Source organism: Lissotriton vulgaris, chromosome 1_1 (genome assembly GCF_964263255.1).
Source record: "Lissotriton vulgaris chromosome 1_1, aLisVul1.2, whole genome shotgun sequence".
NCBI classification, from domain to species: Eukaryota; Metazoa; Chordata; class Amphibia; order Caudata; family Salamandridae; genus Lissotriton; species Lissotriton vulgaris.
Window position 1 is genome coordinate 530,425,788 of NC_141685.1, and position 24,713 is coordinate 530,450,500.

Consider the following 24,713-nt stretch of genomic DNA (forward strand, 5'->3'; position numbering starts at 1 on the left):
AGAATGTACTTGCGTCTCGTCTAACATTTGGAAGAAATATCTAGTTATATGACAACAGGATACCGACATAACTTGAAGGAAATAAGAACGCCCTGAAGAAGTTCTGTTGTACAGAACGAAACGTTTCGGCTGGCTGTGGTACATAAACTTAAGGAAAATAAAAGCATTTGAATATACACCAAGATTCAGCGCTTCAATAAGGACTCTAAGTGATATGATTTGATTGGACTCATTGTGCAAGTGGTGCAAGTGGTGCTGTGCCAAACTTTGGAATATTCTCCACTACTCTCTACTACTTACTCTCTCCTACTTCACTACTCTCAAATACTCATTCTCTACTTCTCTACTACGCACTCTCTGCTACGCACTCTCTGCTACGCACTCTCTGCTACGCACTCTCTGCTACTCACTCTCTGCTACTCACTCTCTGCTACTCACTCTCTGCTACTCTCTCTCTGCTACTCTCTCTACTGCTCTCTACTCTTTATTACTCACTCTCTACTCTCTACCTCTCTACCTCTCTCTACTTCTCTCTCTACTAGTCTCTACCTCTCTACCGCTACCTCTCTACCTCTACACCTCTACCTGTCTACCTCTCTCTACACGCACACATATATGCATATGCATTTATATATATGTATGTGTATGTATATAAAAATAAAAAGATTTTTTTTTTTAAAACAGCTACTTTTTTTTTTAAAACGGTCATTCTTTTTCCCCATGGTACGCTCCCGGGTGCGCGCCCTTTTATGGCCCCACATCAAACCTAGGGGGTAAAGGGGGGTCTACTCTGCCCCATTATGCTAAATTCCTCCTTTGTTTTAGCCACCTCTTGTGTCTCGATCCTAACGAGACAAGATGGCGGCCGCTCCGGACTGTTTGGAATGTTTACAGACACCCGAGCCAATCAGCTTTCCGCACGCAGGTCTTGTAGCGCGCCCGGTGCGCGTACCGGGGCGCTGCCATAGATATATATATTTTTTTGAACCTAAATTACTCAAAAACCACTGGAGCACATATCTTGAGACATAGCAAAGGTACATCGGGCTACGAGTCCCTACAATTTTGCCAAGTTTGGTGGAAATCCATTCAGCCGTTCAGGCTAAAAGTGAGTGTGACCGCCCTATGGAAATTAACATGGGGAAAACACGTTTTGGGACCCCCCTTTTATCTCGCCCCCCGCTTCACGAATCCCCCCCAAACTTTCAAGGACCGGAGCTCCGTGAGGCAAATTTGAGGAAATTTTCAGGCAGATTCGTCAACCAGCGCCAAAGTTATTCCAAATAGGATTTTTTTCAATGCAAAATCTCAAAATTCTAACTATAACTACCTACTGGCGACAGCCAGTAGGAGAGATAGAGATAGAGATAGAGATAGAGATAGAGATCGATCCCAATCCCTGGTGCAACTGCAGATAGGTTGACACACTCCTGATATGCCAGCATACAAACAGATATGGTCCACGGCGTGTTCAGGTTTCAAAAGCAGGGCTTTAATTCATGCAGAATTAAATCAGCAGATCCGTTTGGACAGAGGTGAAGGCAGGGGCGGGGCCTGATGTGACAATGTGACAAGTGTACAAACGCCCTCTGTGGCGCGTTTTAAGTTGGGGAGATGAAGTCTCTTTGAATCCTGAGGGACCCTGGGGTCCACACCAGGTACCTCCAGTAAGCGCTACAGAGCTGCATTGCAGAGAGGTGCAAAAAGGGCCATGGCATCGGACCACCTCTCTGCAAAGCAGCTCTGTGGTGCCTAATGGAGGTACCTGGTCGGCTAGATAGCCCACAGGGACCCTCAGGATCACGCTCACCTTTCTCCATCACTCTGCAAACGCAACTACTATGTTATAGTTAGAAATTAGCATTTAAAAAAACCTTAGAGATTCACATAAAAAAAGGGTTTAAGGGACGTTATTGTTAGTCAGACATTTCACTCGTACAAAACTCGAGAACTTGTGTGCCCGCAATGCATTGCTGATGACATCACATATTACATCACTCATGACATTGTCAGTGACATCACTGATGACAACTCAAATGATATCACTGATGACATCATCCACTGCATGTGTGTTTTTTGTTAACTTTAAATGTGTTTTATATTATATAACCAAGGTGTTTTAAAGAAAGAGTGTGTATAAGTGTCTGAATGGATGACTTTGTAGGTGCGTAACTGATTGTATAATTGATAGATTAAGGATATCTTACTAAATGCATGGGTTAGTGAATAAACTGAATAAATGTTTGGATGACTTTTGTCGATTGTTGCATTAGTGGCTGCATGGGTTGGTGAGTAGCCACATAACTGTATATGTGGCTTTGTTAGGTTGTTTGAGTATCTGCATGGGTGCTTGAGTGTGTGTAGGTGGGTGGGGAATGTGGGACTGTGCATAGATGTGTGACTGGGGGATTCATTTATTTATTTATTGGTCATCAAGTAGGGCATACGCATACAATTAACATACGCAAACAAATTAATATAAGTAAGCAAATATGTTAATGCATAGGCAAGAGAATAATATAAGACAAAAGAGAGGGAACAAATAAATAAAAGATCTCAGTTGCATAGCATATATATAAAAAAAGAAAAAAGAAAATGAAAATAAAAAGAATAATATTTTAAGGGGACTACTTCTAATTTCATATTTAGCCAGATCCAGCTACCGTGGGCCATCCAGGGCCAATGGCCCCCACAGTGCCTCTAATTTAACTAATGATTTAATGCTCCTTGCCTTTGCCAGAGCGGCCTTTAAGCCGTAAGTATCTCTAATAATCGCCCACCAATCCTCTGCCACCAGGTGGTGTAGTAGACACCCATGCCCTAGCAATAGCCAGTCTAGCTGCAGCCATCAAAATCGTAAAGAGACGCACTACTGCCGGATTATTATCCTGTGGGAGCGCAGGTTTGATATACAAGCGAGGAGGCTGTATGTATTTACGAACAGACGGTTTTAATATCAGGAGTAACAAATGTTCGTGAGTCAAAATGGTGTTCTTCAGGTTCCTATTCTAATGGGGGTGTTGAGGGCAATGGTTCCTGCTCCTCGTCTTCGGAGACAAAGGAATCTCCCGGGAGGCTCATAAAAGAGGAAAAGAAGGAGCCGTCAGAACACAAGTTCCTGAGTATTTCAGAGAGGTTATCCCGTCACCACACCGTGAAGTGTTCCAAAATGAAACAAAATACACCTTTCAAGGCAGGTGGTCGTAAAAAGGGAGACATTTGTGCCTAGGGAGAGGACTTGGTGAGGGGGAGGGGAGGAAGACTATAACGGGGTTGCAAACAAAGGATCTATCTCCTTTAGCACACCACCAAAGTAAGATTCTTTATGCAGACACACGTTCCTACTACTGCCACACAGTGACCATTTGCCAGGTTATGTGACTTTACTCAAAAAAATTCACCTCGGACCTTTTTACATTTATTTCGGGTCACGTCTCCAAACCTACACGGGGAAAAGCTTAGCATTCCTCGTTACCCCCACCAGATATTGAATAGTGCCCCACCCAGCACTTTACCCCAAATATTAACTTTCACGACCCTCCCAGTTCCCTACCCGCCTCCCTCGTTCCTCCCTCCACTTCCCGTGGGACGCTCTCACTCACCGGCTCTGCCGCAACTCTCCAGAGTTGCGGCCGCTCTACAGCATCCTCCGGAGTACTCCACCACTCCTCGCACCAGGGCTTGTCCGGTTCCGTGTCCACGAAGTCTCCTCTCCTCAGTTCCTTCTCGCTGGCTTCTCTGCAGGGTTTCTTCTCTTCCGCCTTTCCTTGCGATGTCTTCACTCCTGTTCCCGCTCTACGAGACTGAACGCCTTCTTCCTCGTGGTCCTCTGCTTTCATTGGGCTCAGCCAAACTCTTCCTGGGTTACGACCGCCCACTTCCGGGGTCCTGTCGACAGCTCTCTGTAGAGAGACGGGAGAGCGACATGGATTTGTTCCTTTCACTGGATCGGGCGTTTTCCGACTGCCGTAAGACGCATGCATATAACGGGGAACCTCTGCCCATGGTGATATACCGGTGAGTCCCTACTCACATCCCCTTTCCCTTGCTGTCCTACTTTGGGTCAGGTCTTGGGGAAACCTGGATAAATAGTCCACATTTCCTTATTCGCTTCCTTTTCTGTGTTTTGTTCGGAATCGGTAAGGTTGTAGGGAAAGAAACCATATGAGTACCCTCTCGTTGTGGCCCTTATTCCTGGCTAACCATTCAAGAGGGGCATGATCAGTATACAAAGTAAATTCCCTACCTTCAAGATAGTACCTTAACCACATCGCTGCAGCGGCTATTCTGCCGCAGCACTAAGTGGGCGGAGTGGCCGCTTGACGGCTGCATGCTGATGCCGGAACCGCTCCGTCAGCCACGGTTGAGCTGTGCTGATGACGGAGCGGTTCCGTCATGGCCCCGCCCGCTCAATAGAACGCTCAGCGCAGGCGTGGAATTCGCACCGCGCATGAGCGGTGGGCGGGCCATGACGGAACCGCTCAGTCATCAGCACAGCGCACCCGCAGCTGATGACGGAGCGGTTCCGTCATCAGCACGGAAAGGGTTAAAGAGTATCGCCCATTTGATAGCTAAGGCTTCTTTCTCTATAGTGGAATAGTGTTTTTCTCTTGGAAATAGCTTGCGACTAATGTATAGTATGGGTTTTTCTCCTTGAGGTGTTTCTTGGGATAAGACTGCACCTAACCCCTGGTCTGAAGCATCTGTTTGCAAGATAAAAGGGAGGAAAAAGTCTGGACTGGTTAATACAGTGTCAGAAGTTAGAGTTGTTTTTAAGGACTCAAAGGCTCGTACCACCTCTGGGGCTGGTTGTTTGAGAATCTCCTCGGTCTTACAATTTTTCAGTAGTAAATTCGTTAAAGGGGCTGCTATCTTTGAAAATTGAGGGATGAACCTACAGTAATAACCAAGCAGTCCCAGAAAGGCTCGCAGGTCCTTTTTAGAGCAGGGCAAGGGAATTTGAGATACGGCAGTTAGTTTAGAGGCTTGTGGTCTAATAACCCCCTCTCCTAACCAATAGCCCAAATACCGGACAGTCTGTGCAGCTAAATGACTTTTAGTAGGGTTTATCTTCAAACCGTACTGTCCTAGGGTCTGTATCACACTGGAAAGATGATAAAGGTGTTGTTTCCATGTATCGCTATAGATGATTATGTCATTTATATATGCACCTGCATATTTCTCGTGAGGTTGTAGGATTACATTCATTGCCCTCTGAAAAGTTGCTGGTGCCCCATGCAAACCAAACGGTAAAACCTTAAATTGGTACAATCCATCGGGTGTAGAGAATGCTGTTTTTTCCCTATCCTCTTTTCTGAGGGGTATCTGCCAATAACCCTTGCGTAAATCTAGGATATTGATGTATTTGGCTCGACCTATTCTTTCAACCATTTCATCTACCCTGGGTAGGGGGTATGTATCAAACTCAGATCTTATTGACCTCTCTAAAGTCGATGCAAAAACGCACCGACCAATCTGGCTTAGGTACCAGGACGATCAGTAAATTCCACTCACTTATAGAGGGTTCAATTATATCCATTTGTAGAATATTCTGGATCTCCTCTCGTATGGTTTGTTTACCGGCCTCTGGAATACGATATGGTCTTAGGCGAACCCGTTTCCCCGGAGATATTTTTATCACATGTTCAATGAATGTCGTCCTACCAGGAGAGGTGGGAAACGTATCCTGTAGGGGTTGTAAAACATGTGATAAGTTACGTTGTAGGGAAATAGGCAGGTCAGGGTCCACACATTGGTCGAATAAGGCCGGCTGTACCTCTGCCACAGTGACCGGGACGGGACCCTCCCATTTCTTTAATAGGTTAATGTGGTATACCTGGGAGGTGTGTCTGACCGGATCTGTTACAATGCAGTAAGTCACAGGAGTAACCCGTTCGACTATAGAATAGGGACCCTGCCACTGTCCCAGCAATTTATGATCTGATGAAGCCATCATAAGCAATACGGACTCCCCTAATTGGAAGGTTCTTTCTTTGGTTCCTTTATCGTGTTGTCTCTTTTGAGCTACTTGAGCTACCTCAAGGTTATTCCTAACCATAGCCCTTATTTGTCCCAAGTGTGTGCGTAGGTTAGATACATACTCCGTGATGTGTTTGGAATCGTGTGGTTCTGTTTCCCATCTTTCTTGGGCCATTTCTAACAAGGTGCGTGGCTTATGGCCATACAACAATTCAAAGGGTGAGTATTCTGTGCTCTTCTGTTCTTTGCACCCAATAGCAAATAGTGCCACGGGTAACATGTCTTCCCATTGCCTGGACTCTAGATCTAGATGTTTCTTTAGTGTGGTCTTTATGGTGGCATTATACCTCTCGACTAATCCATCCGTCTGTCTGTGGATGATAAGCAGACGTCCGGATTTGTTTGACCCCTAACTGGGTACAGACCTGTTCCAACAACCGGGACACGAAGTGTGTCCCTTGACCGGTCAGGATCTCCTTTGGGAATCCCAGCCTTGAAAAAACAGTGATCATAGCTTTAGCTATGTTTGATGCATCAGGCCTGCGTAGGAGTGTGGCTTCTGGAAACCGCGTGGCGTAATCCACCATAACGAGAACAGATCTACATCCACTGCAGGAAGGCAATAAAGGTCCTATTATGTCCATAACTATTCTACAGAAAGGCTCTCCTGTAATAGGGAGGGGTTGTAGAGGCACTCTAGGTGGGCGATCTCTACTATTCCGTTGACACACTGGACATTCGCTACAGTACCTCTTCACCTGTTGATATATCCGAGGCCAATAAAAGTGCCTCATGATTTGTTTCTCTGTCTTATCAGCCCCAAAATATCCCCCAATAAGTGGCTGTGGGCTAAATACAACACTTTCTCTCTAAAAGGGCCAGGGACCAATAATTGAGCTTTTTGTGTGGGGTTTTCTTTCCTATACAACAACCCGTTCCTCTTAAAAAAAAAATAGGGACCTACATGTTGGGGATCGTCGTTCTCTAGGGCTTGGTTCCATGCTTCTTGCAGAACTGGGTCCTCTCACTGAGCCGCATGAAAACTTCTATTGGTTTCCCAGGGATTTTCGTCCTGTACAACTGGTAGTACCAAAGGGTTCTTCGTTTTTTCTGCTCTCCTATGTCTTCTACTCTTTCGTGCTTTAGCGACTAGCCATTCTTTTCCTTCTTCTTGCACAAACAGTGCAGTGGACCACTATTCTTCCTCTTGTGTAGGTTTGTCGTTCAACAGCTGTGACAACTTTGGATAATCATTCCCAAGTATAGCCTGTTCGGGCAACCGAGGTATCAAACCGACTGTTAGGGTAGTTCCGGTATCTCTAGGATGTTGTATTTTTACTTGGGCTGTAGGGTAGGGTTTAGTATCCCCATTTACACAGCGTATGGCGACAGTTCCATCAATAGGACCAATATTAGAACCCAGATCTTGAGGACGAACTACACTCTGAGAGGGCGGTTACTTGCTGCCCTTTTACTGATACAGTGCAGTGATAAGGCGGTTATTTTCTTTCTGAGGCAGAACAATAATAATTACGAGCCATCCCGATTTCCATGGGCTCCTGTTTCTGGGGACAAAAGCGAGAAATGTGTCAGATTCCTCCGCATTGAAAACACTGCAGACCCATCAGTGGGGGTCTAAGCATTGGGGTTCCTGGCACAATGGTTAACGGTTCAGGTTTCGTGGTCGGGAAGGACCATGAGGTACCGGTCCTCCTGTATTCCCTGAAAAGTCGTCCCGCCCTTTCTGAAGTTCTTGTGCTCGGCTATAAGTACTGGCGATCTCCACCGCAGTTTCAAGGGTAAGATTAGCCTGTTGACGTACCCATTTTTGAATAGGAGGATGTAGAGAGGATAAGCATGGTTCTAAATAGATTTTTGCCATAATCCCATCCTTGTCTGTTGTAGCTGGCTTTAACCAGCGGTCCGCCATATCCTTCACTCTGAAGTACAGTGCCCTGGGTGTCTCTTGTGGTCCTTCTTTCATTTGTCACAGTTTCTGTCGGTAGGATTCATCGTCAACCCCCAATTGCTCCAGAATACATCTTTGTATCTCTGCATAGGCGAACCCTCCTTGAACTGTTGCAGCCTGATATGCAGCCTGTAAGTCCCCTGACAAGAGAGGCCCTAAATATTGTCCCAACTTATCAGCAGGCCAAAATGCTGCAGTTGCCATTCTTTCGAAGTTATTAAAGAAATAATCCAGATCTTCCCCACTCACAAAGCGTTGTAACACCACTGTGGGAAGGGTGGTGGGCCCTCTCTGCTGGCCTAAAGCCTCTGTAAGTTTATCCATTGCTGCTCCATGGGTTTGGCTTTGACCGGAAAGGACTTGTAGTTTTCCACGATAGTCTTTCACTACGATCAGGAAGCGTTCCATTAATTTCCCCAGATGTTCCTGGTTTTACGCCATCTTTGCTAGGGCAGCCTCCATAGTGCCTTTCAATCCCACTTCTGACACCACTTGTGGGAGCGCAGGTTTGAAATACAAGCGAGAAGGCTGTATGTATTTACGAACAGACTGCGTTGTATTATCAGGAGTAACAAATGTGCATGAGTCAAAATGGTGTTCTTCAGGTTCCTCTTCTAATGGGGGTATTGAGGGCGAGGTTTCCTGCTCCTCGTCTTCGTAGACAAAGGGATCTCCCCAGAGGCACATAAAAGAGGAAAAGAAGGAGCCGCAGAACACAAGTTCCTGAGTATTTCAGAGAGGTTATCCCGTCACCACACCGTGAAGTGTTCCAAAATGAAACAAAATACACCTTTCAAGGCAGGTGGTCGTAAAAAGGGAGACATTTGTGCCTAGGGAGAGGACTTGGTGAGGGGGAGGGGAGGAAGACTATAACGGGGTTGCAAACAAAGGATCTATCTCCTTTAGCACACCACCAAAGTAAGATTCTTTATGCAGACACACGTTCCTACTACTGCCACACAGTGACCATTTGCCAGGTTATGTGACTTTACTCAAAAAAATTCACCTCGGACCTTTTTACATTTATTTCGGGTCACGTCTCCAAACCTACACGGGGAAAAGCTTAGCATTCCTCGTTACCCCCACCAGATATTGAGAGGGTATCCCGTCACCACACCGTGAAGTGTTCCAAAATGAAACAAAATACACCTTTCAGGGCAGGTGGTTGTGAAAAGAGATACATTTGTGCCTAGGGATAGGATTTGGTGACGGGGGGGGCGCAGGGGGAAATACTATGACAGGGTTGCAAACAAAGGATCTATCTCCTTTAGTACACAACCAAAGTAAGATTCTTTATGCAGACACATGTTCCTACTACTGCCACACAGTGACCATTTGCCAGGTTATGTGACTTTACCTAAAAAAATGCACCTCTGACCTTTTTACATCTATTTGGGGTCACGTCTCCAATCCTACACGGGGAAAAACTTAGCATTCCTTATTACCCCCACCCGATATTGAATAGTGCCCCACCCAGCACTTTACCCCAAATATCAACTTTCACGACTCCCCCAGTTCCCTACCCGCCTCCCTCATTCCTACCTCCACTTCCCGTGGGATGCTCTGACTCACCGGCTCTGCCGCAACTCTCCAGAGTTGCAGCCGCACTACAGCATCCTCCGGACTCCACCACTCCTTGCACCAGGGCTCGTCGGGTTCCGCGTCCACGGCGTCTCCTCTCCTCAGTTCCTTCTCGCTGGCTTCTCTGCAGGGTTTCTTCTCTTCCGCCTTTCCTTCCAACATCTTCACTCCTGTTCCCGCTCTACAAGACTGAACCCCTTCTTCCTCGTGGTCCTCCGCTTTCTTTGGGCTCGGCCAAACACTTCCTGGGTTACGACCGCCCACTTCCGGCGTCCTGTTGACAGATCTCTGTAGAGAGACGGGAGAGCGGCATGGATTTGTTCCTTTCACTGGATCGGGCGTTTTCCGACTGCCGTAAGACGCATGCATATAACGGGGAACCTTTGCCCATGGTGATCTACCGGTGAGTCCCTCCTCACACATCCTTATATCCCAACATAATTTCAAGATCCGTGAGTGGGTGATCCAATCCTATTTTAAAACTAAGTATTTGCTCGATTTTCCACCAATACCTATTCAATTCTGGACATTCCATAAACATATGTTTTAAGTTAGCCGCGTACAGTCCACATTTTGGGCATTTCATCTTATCCCCCATCTTATTTCCCTGGGCCACTTGGCTATTCTAGCCGGAGTATAATACATCATACAGATAATACGTGCTTGCTGGAGTTGTAGGCTCACAGAATGGACCGAGTCCTTAACATAGCCTAATACTTGTTCGATCATTGTAGGTGAGACCATTGTCCCCAAAGTTTGAGTCCAACGTTACGCTAATTTCTCACTGCCCAATGGTCTGAAATTATGTAGAAGAGCAAACATTGAGCCGATGATAGATTTACACTTCTCCCTATAGATACAATCCCAGATTGTTGAATGTCTTATTTCTTTTACGGCCCCATTAGAAGCAAGATAGTCCTTAATCTGTAAATACTTTTTTAAAAAATGGGCCGGAAGTTTATAGGCCAGTCTTAAATTTTCAAATGATTTGATACCTCTATCATTATATAAATCTCCCAGGCAGTTTACTCCATAGTTCGCCAAGATTTTACCTGCTTGATCCTTAAATACCTCAGGAAAAGTGGTATTTTCCCACAATGGATAGTTTTTATGGAATATCGGTAGGTTGCATCTAATAGACATTGCTTGCCAAATATAAACAATATCCCTTACGGTCTTAAATTGTACCCCTTTAAAATAGTTTGGATCTTTAATTCTATATAAGAATGTATCCCTCAGATTCCCAAGCCTAAACAAACACAAAATCAGTCTGATCTAGGCCAAGCAAGCTACGGAAACGACCCGTAAAAGCAGCCCAGAAATAGATTTTAAAATCTGGGAGACTAAGCCCACCTCGATCATATATAGCTTTAAGTACCTCAATCGCCCTCCTCGGTTTTTATATCTCCAAATAAAACTACTAAAAACCCCCTCTAATTTAAAAAAAAAAAAAAATTATTGGGGACTTTCAAAGGAATAGAACGAAACAAAAATAGAAATCTTGGCAATATTTTTTTATTTTGATTAGGTTACATCTACCTAACAGACCTATAGGGAGCCTATGCCAAATTTTTTACAATTTAGTAGTTTCTTTTAGCAAGGGTGTATAGTTTAGATCAATAATCTGATTAATCTTAGCCATTATCTTCACTCCCAAGTAAGTTACAATAAAACAAGATTCGGTAATGGAGTTCTGAATCCCAACAGTAGTGAGTACCTGAGCAATGCTGATATTACATCCATCATGACAAGGTCAGAGACATCACTGATGACATCTCAAATGACATCACTGATGACTTCATCATCTGAATGTGTTTTTTGTTAACTTTAAATGTGTTTTATAGATATATATGTAGCCAAGGTGTTTTGAAGAAAGAGTGTGTATACGTGTCTGAATGGATGACTTTGTAGGTGCGTAACTGATTGTATAATTGATAGATTAAGGATATCTTACTAAATGCATGGGTTAGTGAATAAACTGAATAAATGTTTGGATGACTTTTGTTAATTGTTGTATTAGTGGCTGCATGGGTTGGTGAGTAGCTACATACCTGTATATGTGGCTTTGTTAGGTTGTTTGAGTATCTGTATGGGTGCTTGAGTGTGTGTAGGTGGGTGGTAAATGTGTGACTGGGTGATTCAATGGGAGTATGGGTTAAAGAGTGCTTCTGAGATGGGTGGTGAGTGTGTGTATAGGTGTGTTGGTGAGTGAATAGATGTCTATGTGGTATATGTGTAAATAACTATATATGTTGTAAGGCAGTATATGTGAGTGTTGGAGTATATAAATAACTATATGTGTTACTGAGTGATTGCAAGAGTGTTTGTATGGATGAGTGCCTGCTCGTATGAATGATTGTTTTAGAAAGTAAGTATGTTAGTATCTGTATAAATAAGTGTGGTGGTGTGTGTGTATAACTGAATAGGCGAGGAAATGGGTGTGTGTTTGTCTGCATGAGTAACTAGGTGTGCGAGTAACTATGGATGACTGGTGGTGTGTGAATGTAAGTATAGGTGTATGAGTGCTTATGATAGTTCTGTATTGATAAGTGACTGCATGTATGACTGGTTGTATGGGTGAATAAGTGGATTTGTGTGTTGACCTAGGAATGTGTGAATTGGTATGTAGTAACTGATACTGGTGTGTCTATGGTTTAGAAAATGGTAGTCTAAGTGTGGTTGTATCAAAAGTTATATTAGAGTGTAAAGTGGTGCGTCACATTGTCGCATTGATGATGTCATGAGTGATGTCATTTGAGATGTCATGAGTGATGTCACTGACCATGTCATGAGTGATGTAATATCTGATGTCATCCGCAATGCATTGCCAGCGAGCGAGTTACAGTTAGTGACCCAACTAGAACGGCCGAATTTCTCTAGTTTTGTACTAGTGAAATGTCCAACTAACTAGAACGTGCCTGAAACCCATGTTTTTTTAGTGAATATATATATAAAACAGTCAAAAGCGCTTTTCCTATGGAAACATGGTCCTAACGATATATACATATCTCTCTCAAAGAACTGCTCCTCGCTTTTCCAAGAATCCACAGCAAAGAAGACGTGGACCATTAAATGCGTGCTTTAAGGTGATGCTTTATTGCTGGCCATAACGTGTTTCAGTCCATGACAATGCTGCTACGTAGTAACAACCTTTTTAAAGTGCTACATGCTGACAATGATTGTTAGTGAATAATAGACATGGAAAAAACCTTTAGTATGGTAAAATACAAATATTTTAAAACAAGTGTTTCAGATCATGTAAAGAACAAAATTACTGTGAACATCTTACTTTGTTTCGGAATAAATACACTAACAATAAAAAAATGTATATTGTTAAAAAAAGGGGGAAAGCCAATAAATACTTTTTAAAAATTAAATTCAATAAATACATACATTTTTCAGTATAAAAGGATTCATAATCACATAGTGGTATCCGTAAAAAAATATGACTAGGATCTATCCCTTGTGTATATTCCTGTAATTGTATTAAGGTTTAAATGCTTGCATATGGTTCTTTCCATTTGATCTGTTGGTTCTCCCCAGATTCTAACAAGTCTAATTTACGACATTAAAGTTCTCGTGCTTCTGAATAAAAGGATTATAGTCTATCTAATCATCCCCATCACATGTGTCTAAAATTACTAAAACCTCAGTACTTAGAATTTAGTTCATATATATTTTTTTTAAAAACCACAATGATTTATGGTTAAGGTAAGGTGGCAGCCTCGCTATCCGGTAGTAACCGTGATGAAAATTGCTATGTTCCTGTTTCTTCAGTCAAGTTATTTAACCCCTTCGGTGCTCATGACGAGCTCAGCTCATCATGAGGCACGGTGCTCGTGTGCTCATGACTAGCTGAGCTCGTCATGACCACACCCATTATCATTATGGCCCAGCAGAGGAATATCCTGAGCAGCCAAGGTGATAATTCATATGCTGTGGGACAATGAATTGAATAAATATGTGGATAAAAGACATTATAAAAGCAATACAGTGCGAATCAGAGTGGGTGGGAAACAAATTCTCTCATCATAAACAGGTGTATCGATCTTCTGTATTGTTTAACCCACACGGGGCCTTACTATCCATGTTAACAATGTTTCTTGTCTGCAGTTTGTTAAATTTAATTTTATAAGGATAAACCACCCAGGCAGCCAGGCTCATATAGGCCAATAACTCTTTTAAATAGCGATGTTAAAATGTTCTCTAAAGCTATGGCGACAAGGCTAAACTATATTATAAGGAAAATAATTCACGCCTGTCAACACTGGTTTATACCCAGGAGGGGAACAACGCAGCATATCCGCCGAGTAATATCTCTCTTTCAGGTAGCTGAGGTCTCAGGGAATCCTATGGCTGCCATGCTTTTAGACGCCGAAAAAGCATTTGATAGTGTCTCCTGGGACTTCTTGTGGGAGACTTGAAATGATTAGGTCTCGGGGGAGATTTTATTGAAGTCATCCAGGTTTTGTATAGAGCACCTACAGCTCGGAACGGCTACACCGCACCTTTTTTTATTGAGCGAGGGCAAGACAGGGCTGCCAGTGTTCCCCTTTCCTTTTTGCCATGTATATAGATGCCATAATATGACTACTGGAGGTCAATAATGGAGTTAAGCCTATTGTGCGCAAGGATCTGGAAACTAAAGTATTGGCCTACGTGGACGATGTTGCCATTGTCACTGCGAATCCCTCAACTGCGCGAGCTGCGGTGGAGGCATGACACAGGACTTTGGCAGATTCTCTGGGTACGCAGTAAACAAACTAAAAACTCAGATAAGTAAGAACAGGCATGTTGTTATGGTCGATCCGCGAGTACCCGATTCAGATGTGCATCATGCCGGAGCTGGGGAACCTAGTCAAGAGGAACATCGAGCCAGTAATTAGGAAGGCGAAAACTGATTTTGGCAGATTTCATAATTTACATATGTCATTAGTGGGCCGCTGCAATGTGGTAAAAAATCATTGTGTTTTTACCTAAAATACTTTTTTTGTTTAGAGCAATACCACTAGAATTTGAAAAAGATTGGTTTGCGGCATTGGAGAATATTGTAACCCGGTTTATCTGGGCGCAAGGGAAAACTAGGAGGGCTCTTGGGTTCATGTCACTTCCCAGGGAAAGAGAGGGCTTTGCTGTCCCTGATTTTAAAACTTATTACTAGGCGGCTCTCCAATATATGAGTATCTTATTTGGTACGTGCTCTACTGACGTCAGGGATGAAGCAGGGCTCCTGGATTTGTACGAGTTATTGCTCGGAGAACAAGTAATGAATTGATTTATGAAATTTTGTGAGCCCAGCTACTATAAGAAGACAACATTTAAGAGTTTGCTGGTAGCCTTCAAAATCTGGGCTTCACTTAAAAAGAAGACTGGTCTTGGGAGGAACAACTATTATACTCGGCTCTATAAAAACCCTATGTTTCCTGGAATATTTTCTAATGTGACCATAGCAGAGTGGGCGAAGTGGGGGGTTCAGAATGTTGGGGATCTAATACAAATGGATGGTTTCCATCAATTTAGTGATATTTGGATTAAGTTTGGGCTCGAAAGGAGCAATTTCTTTACATTTTCTACAGCTGCAAAGCTTTTTTTAGTAAGAAGGTGGGGGGGCTTAATGGGTTTGGTGAAATCAAAGTTGCGATGGTAGGAAGTGCACAATAAAATCAATATATGCTGAACTAGTAGGGCTCAAACAAGAGGATTTGAAAAAACATGCGTGTAAATGGGCAGAACGGGTAGGTGTTGAACAGGTTCTCTACTCTTTAGAACTGGGTCAGACGGTAGTGTGCTCGGCAGGGCTTCAAGCTCCGCACTATATAACTATTTTCGCATTTTATTATACCCCAGCGAGGATTGCACAGTGGGGGGAGCAGGCAGGAGTTAGATGCCCGCGGTGCAACTCGACCGGATGCTGACCTAGTACATATGTTTGTGTCCGGTTGAAGTCTTGAAACCCTGATAAATTCCATTCAGCAATTTCTTGATTTGACACGGAGTTTGAAAGTTAAGCTATCCCCGGCTTTGATACTTCTTGGAGTCAGCAGTAATGGAGTGCAAGATCCATCATATCACTTCTTTTTCCTGGCTATGGCTGTAGTAAGAATATGTATTGCTTCTGCCTGGTTAGATCCGGCACCCCCAACATTTCAGCACTGGCTTGCGCAGCTGCTTTTAATGTTTACTTTGGAAAGAGCCATTTATGAGAGAAAGGGTAAAAGAGGGAGACTGCTGGGCATACTTATCTGGGCTCCTATTGTGAGCTGAAAGGAGGCGCAGGTTGCTAATGACTCCTGAATTATATGATTTGAGGGGCGGTGGAATTTATATGTTTTGACAGCTTTATCAAATACTGCAGCTTATATATTTTGTTGAATGCATTGATATCTGGATGAGATCTTCCTTCATTGTTGTTATTTGATACTGTGATACTGTATATTTTTTTATTGTTAAAAAGACTGGATTTATCCTCAAGGTTTAATATGTCATAATTGTGTGCGGTTTATATAAAAAATCTGATTAATAAATAAATAAATGAATCATTTGTATTTTGTTATGTGTGGCTGATTTACGAGTAGCACAAAATATACTAAGGTAAGTTGGTTGCCATCTAAGGACAGCACCATCAGGATAGGCAGTATGTACAGGAAGTTTAAAGCACACCTCAGCCATATCTTACTTTTGAGAATGAACTTTAGAGTAGTCTATTTTCAGAAGTGTAGGGATAGAAGATTGGTCTTCAGTTTTGATTAAAGAGATATCTTCTATGTAGGCGCAAAAAGAACAATTGATGGACAAAATGCAGAACAATGTAATACAATTACCTCAGTACAGAGATCTGGCCTAAATCCATTGTTTTTTTCTCCCTATGCCATTCCAGTTTGAACCCAGCCACAATCAAATCAGTCTTGACCCTGCGCCCAATGGGAACAGTCCAGCCCAAACTGCCAGGCCAGGTCCTCCCTGGACTGGAAACAGGCATCCTAGGACCGGTTTCGGGGTTTCACCCCTCATCAGCTTGACTCCAGTGGCATGGAGAGTTTTGGACACAGAAGCTCACAAAAGTTTGATTGGTGAGGGTGGGAAGCGCAATCGTGAGCAAAGATCTAAGTTAATTGTGTCAGGATTACACCATTCACTCAAACCAAGGTACTCAGGTTGGTATAGAAGGTCTTTACCATCCTAGTGAATGTATCACTAAATATCTAAAATGCAACAGGAATTCACTGCTAAATGAACAGCTGACAAGTGATATGATGCCATGGTTAACAGCTTCAGTGATTCATGGCTTTTCATCAAAATAACGCTGCCCTGGTTGAAAAAGGGTCTGCTCTGCTGCAAAGGCTGTTGTGATTCAAGGAGATAAGGTTATCCGTATCCTCATTTCAGTGAACAATTTCGTGGATATGGCATTAAATTATTTGTTAAGAAAACTTGAGATTTAGAGAACTTCCAGATAAGACTTTAGTTTTTTGGTTTTATACACCAGATGTCTACAATAATTGTGGTCCTAAAGCAGAATGGGAAGGTGACCTATTTTTATACTGTACTCAGAGTCAGACTATGGGCATGAGAATTTTATTTATTTATTTTTATTTTTAGAGTTTTCTATAGCGCGAACTTGAACCGATTAGGTTATCAGAGCGCTTTACATAGCACCAGTTCCGTTACATGTTATCACAGCAGTTTACATAGAATCAGTTACGTTGCACATTTCAGGATCTTGAACCGATTAGGTTATCAGAGCGCTTTACATAAGACAGCATTCGATGTCCAGTGCCCTCCTCCGCCGTGTAGCGGGGGACCTCTTCCAGCCCTCCGAAGTCGTCGAGCTGTCGGGACTAGGCTCCTGGAATTTCAGCTGCCCCTTTACAAGGCACTTTACATAGAATCAGTTACGTTACACATTTCAGGAACACATTTCTTTTTGCTCTAGTGAATAGGGTTATCTCTTCACACGGGGGAAGGGATACACCTGGCTATATTCCAACAATTCCACAGGCGATTAGTCGTTAAAGCTATAATTCTAAACACCGGGAGGGGATACACATGGATACAATCTAAAAATCAACTAGGATATTAGTCGTTAGTTATCTTCTATCTTGACAGGAGGGATGTGACTGGAAACACTCTATGGGTAATATAGGGGTGGTAGAGAGTACAAAGGACCGCTGCAAACACTACACGAGTACCAGCATAGAGGTGGGGTGGGTGGGATGCAAAGGTCTGGAGGGAAGGGCTAGAGTCCAGCGAAAACTGTCCAAAAAAAATAAACAGCAGCATTCACAGCATAGCGGAAGGGTGGGTAGGATGCAGGGTATGGAGGGAGGGACTAGTCCAACGAAAAAGTCCTCCAGAGTCCACCAGGGCACTATCCTCTGCGTTCGTGTTCCCGGAGCCTGTGTCTGCCGGTCATAGAAAGCATGTCCCCAAGGGCGCCATCTTGAAGTCAGGCACCGTTGGCGCTAAACAGCGTAGTCAGCAAGGGGGAAGGGGGGGGGGCACATCTCTGCCCTCGGGCCCAGGCCCGTCTGTGGCGGAGAGAGGGGTGTATGGCCGCCGGAGCAGGTAGGTGGGAAGGTTTCAAGGCAGCGCCGTCATCAGCAGGGACGCCGCCGTCAATCACCGGCCCTTTACTGGTGTGCCCCTGGAATGCCCTCAGAGTCTCGGCGGGTGACAGCGGGTGGCAGCGGGGGACGCAGTGGGAGCCCTACATACCGCTCAGGTGATCAGCGCCTGTCCGACTCGCCCCCGGTCTCCGCTCCTCTTCCTTGTTATTCTTTAGCCCGGGCTGGTAGCGGGCGTCCGCCATGTTGGGTCCCCGGCAGGGATCGATAGCAGTTAGCCAGCGCCGCTCCACAGACACCAGCAACGAGGTGGCAGCGGGGGACGCAGTAGGAGCCTAGGCTATCATGGGAGTCTTTCGTTTCCTTTTAAAGTCATTTGCTCATGAGTGATGTGGTCATCTGTGGATCCCCCAATTGCAAAAATCAAGTCTGGCAGGTGCGATCATTATTGGTTCCCAAAAACTGGATCCTGATTTTCATGGCATACATGTACCATCAGCTCATGTAAAAGTGACCCATATAATCAGTTGTCCTCTTAAAAACCAACCGTAGATCTGCCTCTAGCGAAGTGATACTGGGCTTTCTTAGGGCGGAGGTCATTTCTCCAACTGTGGATGATAGCACTTACTGCATTTAAATAAATATCATGATGCCAAACAAACAAAGATGTTCTCTACTGGCATGAAGACTGACACTCACCTTGAGCTTGCATACGTGTTCTGATAAGAGCAAGAGGGTAACTTGCTAGCTGACCACAGGTACTTGAAATAGTTCCACATGCCAATAATACCATCACTCCAGGATTAGGAGAATCTGTTGCATATTTTGCTAACCAAGCATTTTTAAGAGTCTGCAAAGAAAATAAGTCAAGACTGGTTTACAATCATCTACTTTAAGATATTATACAACAGTTTAATTGTAACCCAGATTTATTTTGATAGCATCCAGTTGTACTCTATGTGACTGTCTCTGCACTAGTCAAAAATGAAGACATTATGATCTCGGCAGCCTGAGGAAGAGACTGGCATATCCATGTAACCGATATATCTTCATTCATATCTTGAAAACCAAGGCCTGGCTTCATTTTCAACTTCACATTTTCTCTTATTGTTTTCCCGTTTTTTTTTTTTTTTTAACTTAACTGCTGCTTTGGCTGTCAGTGTTTTAGTTGAGGGGCAGTTTCCTTGATGGTGTATGTGAGACTGTACTTGTCTGTTTTTTACACCTTCTCCATGGGCCTCCCATTCATGTCCAGCAGTACTAATACACTGAAAGTGATGCGCCTTTTTGTTTACTTTTCTCATTCCACCATTAAACATAAACATCAAATTTAGTCCCACTCACGTTTTCTTCCAATCTAGGCACATTCTAACTCCAAATGTATTATATGAAAGTCAGACAAAATACTTGCTTGACAATGTATGTAAAATGAATGACAAACCCCTTTATACTGAATGTCTGAGGTAAAGATGTTTCTTATTCTAAAGTCTCATAAATGAGTAGGCAGAGGTATTTCTGTTCATTTATCTATACATAGATTTGCAAAGAGCAGGCATGCACACCTTATATGCCCCTTGGCACACAATCCACTAGATAAGTATACACCTATAAAATCCATATACTGAATTATAGGATACTATCAACACATCAGGTTTCTGTCATTTCTTTGTACTTGAGAATGTTTCTTTCATCTCTAATTGAGGTTAGGAAGTTACTTTGAGAGTGTAGCTCCTTGAACACTAATAATCTTATTACCAAAAGAAATTAAAGTCATCAAAAAAAGTAGGAAACTCAGAGGTGGAGATGGTAGGACTCCTCAAAAGACTAAATATTAGATGTTCTGCAACAACAATGAACAGTATTGACAAAGATAAGATTCATGATAAGGTCATCGGTGATTACTTGAGTCAACAGGGCATGTATTACAGGAAGTACTAGTTACAAGAAAATGTGCAAAGTAAATATTAAAGATGATACTTTGCCCACAGATAATTTGGCTAATATAATTTACCATTGTAAGAAGGTAGAACATATTTCACAATAAGTAGCAGAACACATTCCTTCAATACGGATAATGCTAGGTCCAGATAAAGAAATAGAATGATTTTCATGGTCTAAAATGTTAATTGTGAGTATGCCATGACTAGTGACAGACAGTAGTCTCCTAAGATTTTAAAAGTACGCAAAATGTTCTGTAGGTAAGACCCAGAGCCCCAAAGTAGCTCTGACACCGCTTTACTTATCAAACTTTTTTGAAAAATGTTAAAACATTTGGTTATTCTTTATTAAACTATATTCCACTAGACTAAGAACTGCAAAGAGCCACGCACTTACTTATGACCCTTATTTTGTTTTCATTTGGTTTTCTTCCAGTTTTTTCTCAATACTCCTTGACAATATGAGAACCTCAGTTTATGTTTGTAGGTAATTATATCTGGCTGAACCGAATACTAGTTTCTTATTATATAATTTTGCTGTTAAATTAGGGTAATCTGATTGCATATGACTGTAGTCTTTTATCAAATTTAAAACTGTTTAATCTCTGCTATATCATGCTGTACAGTTCAATCATGTTGTACTCACTGTGGTACAAAAGGGGGTGGTGATGGATGGAGCATCTGAACCAATCAAACACTCACACCCAGTCAACAGATCTGGGTTTAATCCATCACCGTTCTTTAGCCCACTCTGCCACCCCAGTTCAGACATGGCCATGTGCAAATCAGTCTGACCTGTGCCTCATGGGAACAGCCCAGTGCGAACTGCCAAGCCATGCCTTCCCTGGACCGGAAACAAGCTTCCTAGGACCGGTTTCTGGCATTACAGCCGTCTTCAGCCAGGCTTGCTTGAATCCAGTGGCAAAGTGAGAAAGGGACTCATGTCTGAGCATACCCTGCCAACTTATGGCGAACAAAGCATTACAAAAAGGGGTGGTGATGGACAGAGCATCTGGACCAATCAAACACTCACACCCAGTCAACAGATCTGGGTTTAATCCATCACCGTTCTTTAGCCCACTCTGCCACCCCAGTTCAGACATGGCCATATGCAAATCAGTCTGACCCTGTGCCTCATGGGAACAGTCCAGCCCGAACTGCCAAGCCATGCCTTCCCTGGACCGGAAACAAGCTTCCTAGGACCTCACTGTAACACCTACCTGACCATCCTGGAAGCTTGTTAGACAGAAAATTTGACGTGTCAACCAAAATATTTTGTAACCTTATCACTCTTCTGTACATAAGTTTCTCTGAAATATTCAATTACGTTTTTTTTTTTTATTCATAGTAATCTGGCCAGTCATCTGCTATTCTTGAAAACTCTTTCGAATTCTCCAAAATACAAACATAGCACTAAAATAATTTTCAACTGATCACCTTTTAATTTTTTTTTTTTTTTAGAAGTTTCACTTTGAGCAAACACAAACATGCATTACCTTACCATCGAACAGGACGGCCAATATCACTATTAAGTAACCTCCTGCTCTCTTGCATATGATCGTTAAACTATTATAAACATTAAAGCAGAGGTTTCAGCAGTATCCTATTGAATGTGCTAAAGACTAATACCAGGAGAAAGTATGGATCTGTCTGCAAATCTTGTTTTTGAAGAATACAGCATCAGATTCTGGAGATTCCAGGGAATGTACATGTTTCAAGGTCAATAGTTATATGAAGACCTGCTCAAGACACTGATTCATCTCTGCCCTACATACAAAAGGTTAGAGCTAAGACATTTGGATTGTAGTAAAATTGTAGAAATAAATTGTTATGGAAGAAATGTAAATAAAGACATTCAAAGAAAAGAAGGGCGTGAATTATTTATGCTGTAAAGTACCCCCTGCTGCACAGTATAAGGAAATCGCAAGCCACAAAGTAAACTTGTCACGCCGCCAAAGGGCAAAGAACTGAGGTGACCTGCTATATCCTTTTAATGTCTGGCAGAAGGTATTTTATCCTTCTAATACGTGTTGACACCATCTGTCATCCAAAAAAACACAAACATTTGGTGTCTTCTGTCTTCTTAGGACAGAGGTTTAAAGTGAAGTTTGGGTGGGTTAATGCTGAATCCAACTGAGTTTAAGTTCAAGTGAAACACCTCAGCCATCTCGCTTGCCCCTGCTCAGCTTCAACCCTTCCTTTATCTTTCAACCTGCCCCTAACACTCCAATAATGACCTCAAACTCCATAGATACCATGACACATCCTAATAATCACATTCAATGAACTGCAGGCAGATATATTAAGCAAATTCAAGGTGGATAACCCAAGATAATGTGATCAGACTTTGAAGAATCGAAGCAGAATTTGTAGTGCAAAATAAAACACACAAAGAAGCAGGTACTAATTTATTGCAAATACTATTAGCTTCAGTTCAATGTAAAACAGATTAAAAAAGGCTGTAGTTCAGAATGAGCAGAAAAATGAAGTTGGTTTCTTTTCTGTACTGAATTCTAGTGTGTGAAAGATAAATGTTAGAAAGTAGGGCAAGTCATCACACACTTAAATCATCTCATGCTCACCCTCTGGTAGCTTCGCACAGGGTAGTTAGGCATAACATAGGAGGCTATGTGTAAGCAGTTATGCATTACTGGATACAGTTGAACAGCAAAAGCACCACCATAAAAGACTCCACAATGAGGTATGAAAACATCTTTTACTCTTCAAAACAAGTTAAAAAAGATAACAATCTAATTGCAGCACCTCAAGTTCCGAATATTTCAGGAATGCACAATGCTGAAAGAGCCCATGCACTTTCAGTAGGTTCTTTACGGTTATGCTGGGGGAAATAACAGCGATCCATGGCGTAGTTCGGTACAAAACTTTCTCCAAGGGTCAGCCGAAGCAATGCCTCCAAAGTTACTACAGTTAAAATAAGATGTTAAGTTTGCGGGAGACTCATCTACTCGCTCCGTTCAGGACCGCATGCGAGAGCACTGGTGGGCGGCAGGGACCTCATAGGTTCCGGAGTGCACAGTAACCTTTCTCTGGGAATTGTAGTGATGCCATTGTACTGGGGATAGGGACCCGAATTGCTTCCGTCTCCTCTTGCAGGATACCATGCGGTGATAGGAGTCATGGAGGACAGATAGCAGTCTTTCTTTGATGTGTTCAGAGTGTGCAGGGTCGTGCTGGATTGCCTTCGGAGTTGAGGCTCTGTCGAAGTCGACATACACGATGGTCTGCACTCGAGCACGCAGACATTGTGGGTCTTGATCAGTGCACCACGTTGATGCGTTTGGGTGCCCAAAAGCTGCTACTGGTACTTTTTGAAGACCCAGGACTGGATAATGGCAAGTGAGGCAGAGCCAGACTCCGGATTAGCAGAGCCTAGCAGCTGTTGGTTCAAATGAAATCTTCAGAGGCCCTGAGGTTTCCTGAACAGCAGACGAAGGAGGAAGCACAAGCGTGCAAGGGGCTCATTGGGACCCCACTATACCCTTCTGTCAAAAGCTGGCTCATGAGGCATTGATTCCTCCATTGATAAGCATACTACATTATCAGTGTGGTAGCATAAAAGTGTTGTAATTATTAATTATATTTACACACATAGCCTTTTTTTTCACTTTTTTGTATATACACTTTTTCTACCTCGGTGGAGAAAACACTAGTGAGTGACAGGGGGATCTCCCCCAAGGTCCTGACGAAGAGGCCCTGCGCCTCGAAACATGTTGACCCACATAGGAGAGAGAGCCCATTAATTAGCTCCATCTCTCCGCTTCACTTTTCTTTTAACAATACCAGCCAGTGTTTAATAAAATTTCCTTTTTCCACTAGGCCAGGTATTTTTTAACAATTCACTAATATATCACTCCTGACCCCACTGACACTCACTCCCAACACATAGCACTTCCATCTAAAGGTGCTCCGGCGTATCCGCTTGTCGCAGCACTGCCCCGCCCCGCAGCGGGACGGGAAGACCCCGATGATGAAGCATGACACCAAGGGCCCTTTTGGTGTGTGAGGGGTATTTTAACAAAGAAGGTGTATTCCAATGACATCCGGATATACACCCACCCAATGTGAGGTGGCCCTTGTTTGATTGACTTGAAAGTTTGCGGGAGACTCATCTACTCGCTCCGTTCAGGACCGCATGCGAGAGCACTGGTGGGCGGCAGGGACCTCATAGGTTCCGGAGTGCACAGTAACCTTTCTCTGGGAATTGCAGTGATGCCATTGTACTGGGGATAGGGACCCGAATTGCTTCCGTCTCCTCTTGCAGGATACCATGCGGTGATAGGAGTCATGGAGGACAGATAGCAGTCTTTCTTTGATGTGTTCAGAGTGTGCAGGGTCGTGCTGGATTGCCTTCGGAGTTGAGGCTCTGTCGAAGTCGACATACACGATGGTCTGCACTCGAGCACGCAGACATTGTGGGTCTTGATCAGTGCACCACGTTGATGCGTTTGGGTGCCCAAAAGCTGCTACTGGTACTTTTTGAAGACCCAGGACTGGATAATGGCAAGTGAGGCAGAGCCAGACTCCGGATTAGCAGAGCCTAGCAGCTGTTGGTTCAAATGAAATCTTCAGAGGCCCTGAGGTTTCCTGAACAGGAGGCAAGCCGACAAGTCCTTGGAGTTACTTAGGTTGTAGAGAAAGGTCCTTCCCCCTGCCCAGGAAAGA

General features: G+C 43.4%; 1 protein-coding gene across 1 annotated transcript in view; it reads right to left on the reverse strand.

Moving 5' to 3' along the window:
* The window catches only part of SLC25A24 (solute carrier family 25 member 24), a 306,063-nt gene that overhangs the window by 54,995 nt on the left and 226,355 nt on the right, over positions 1 to 24,713 (reverse strand). The window contains exon 9 of the mRNA XM_086953894.1: positions 18,793 to 18,943. Coding sequence (XP_086810020.1) covers positions 18,793 to 18,943 — 151 coding nt within the window. The remainder of the gene's footprint in view (positions 1 to 18,792; positions 18,944 to 24,713) is intronic.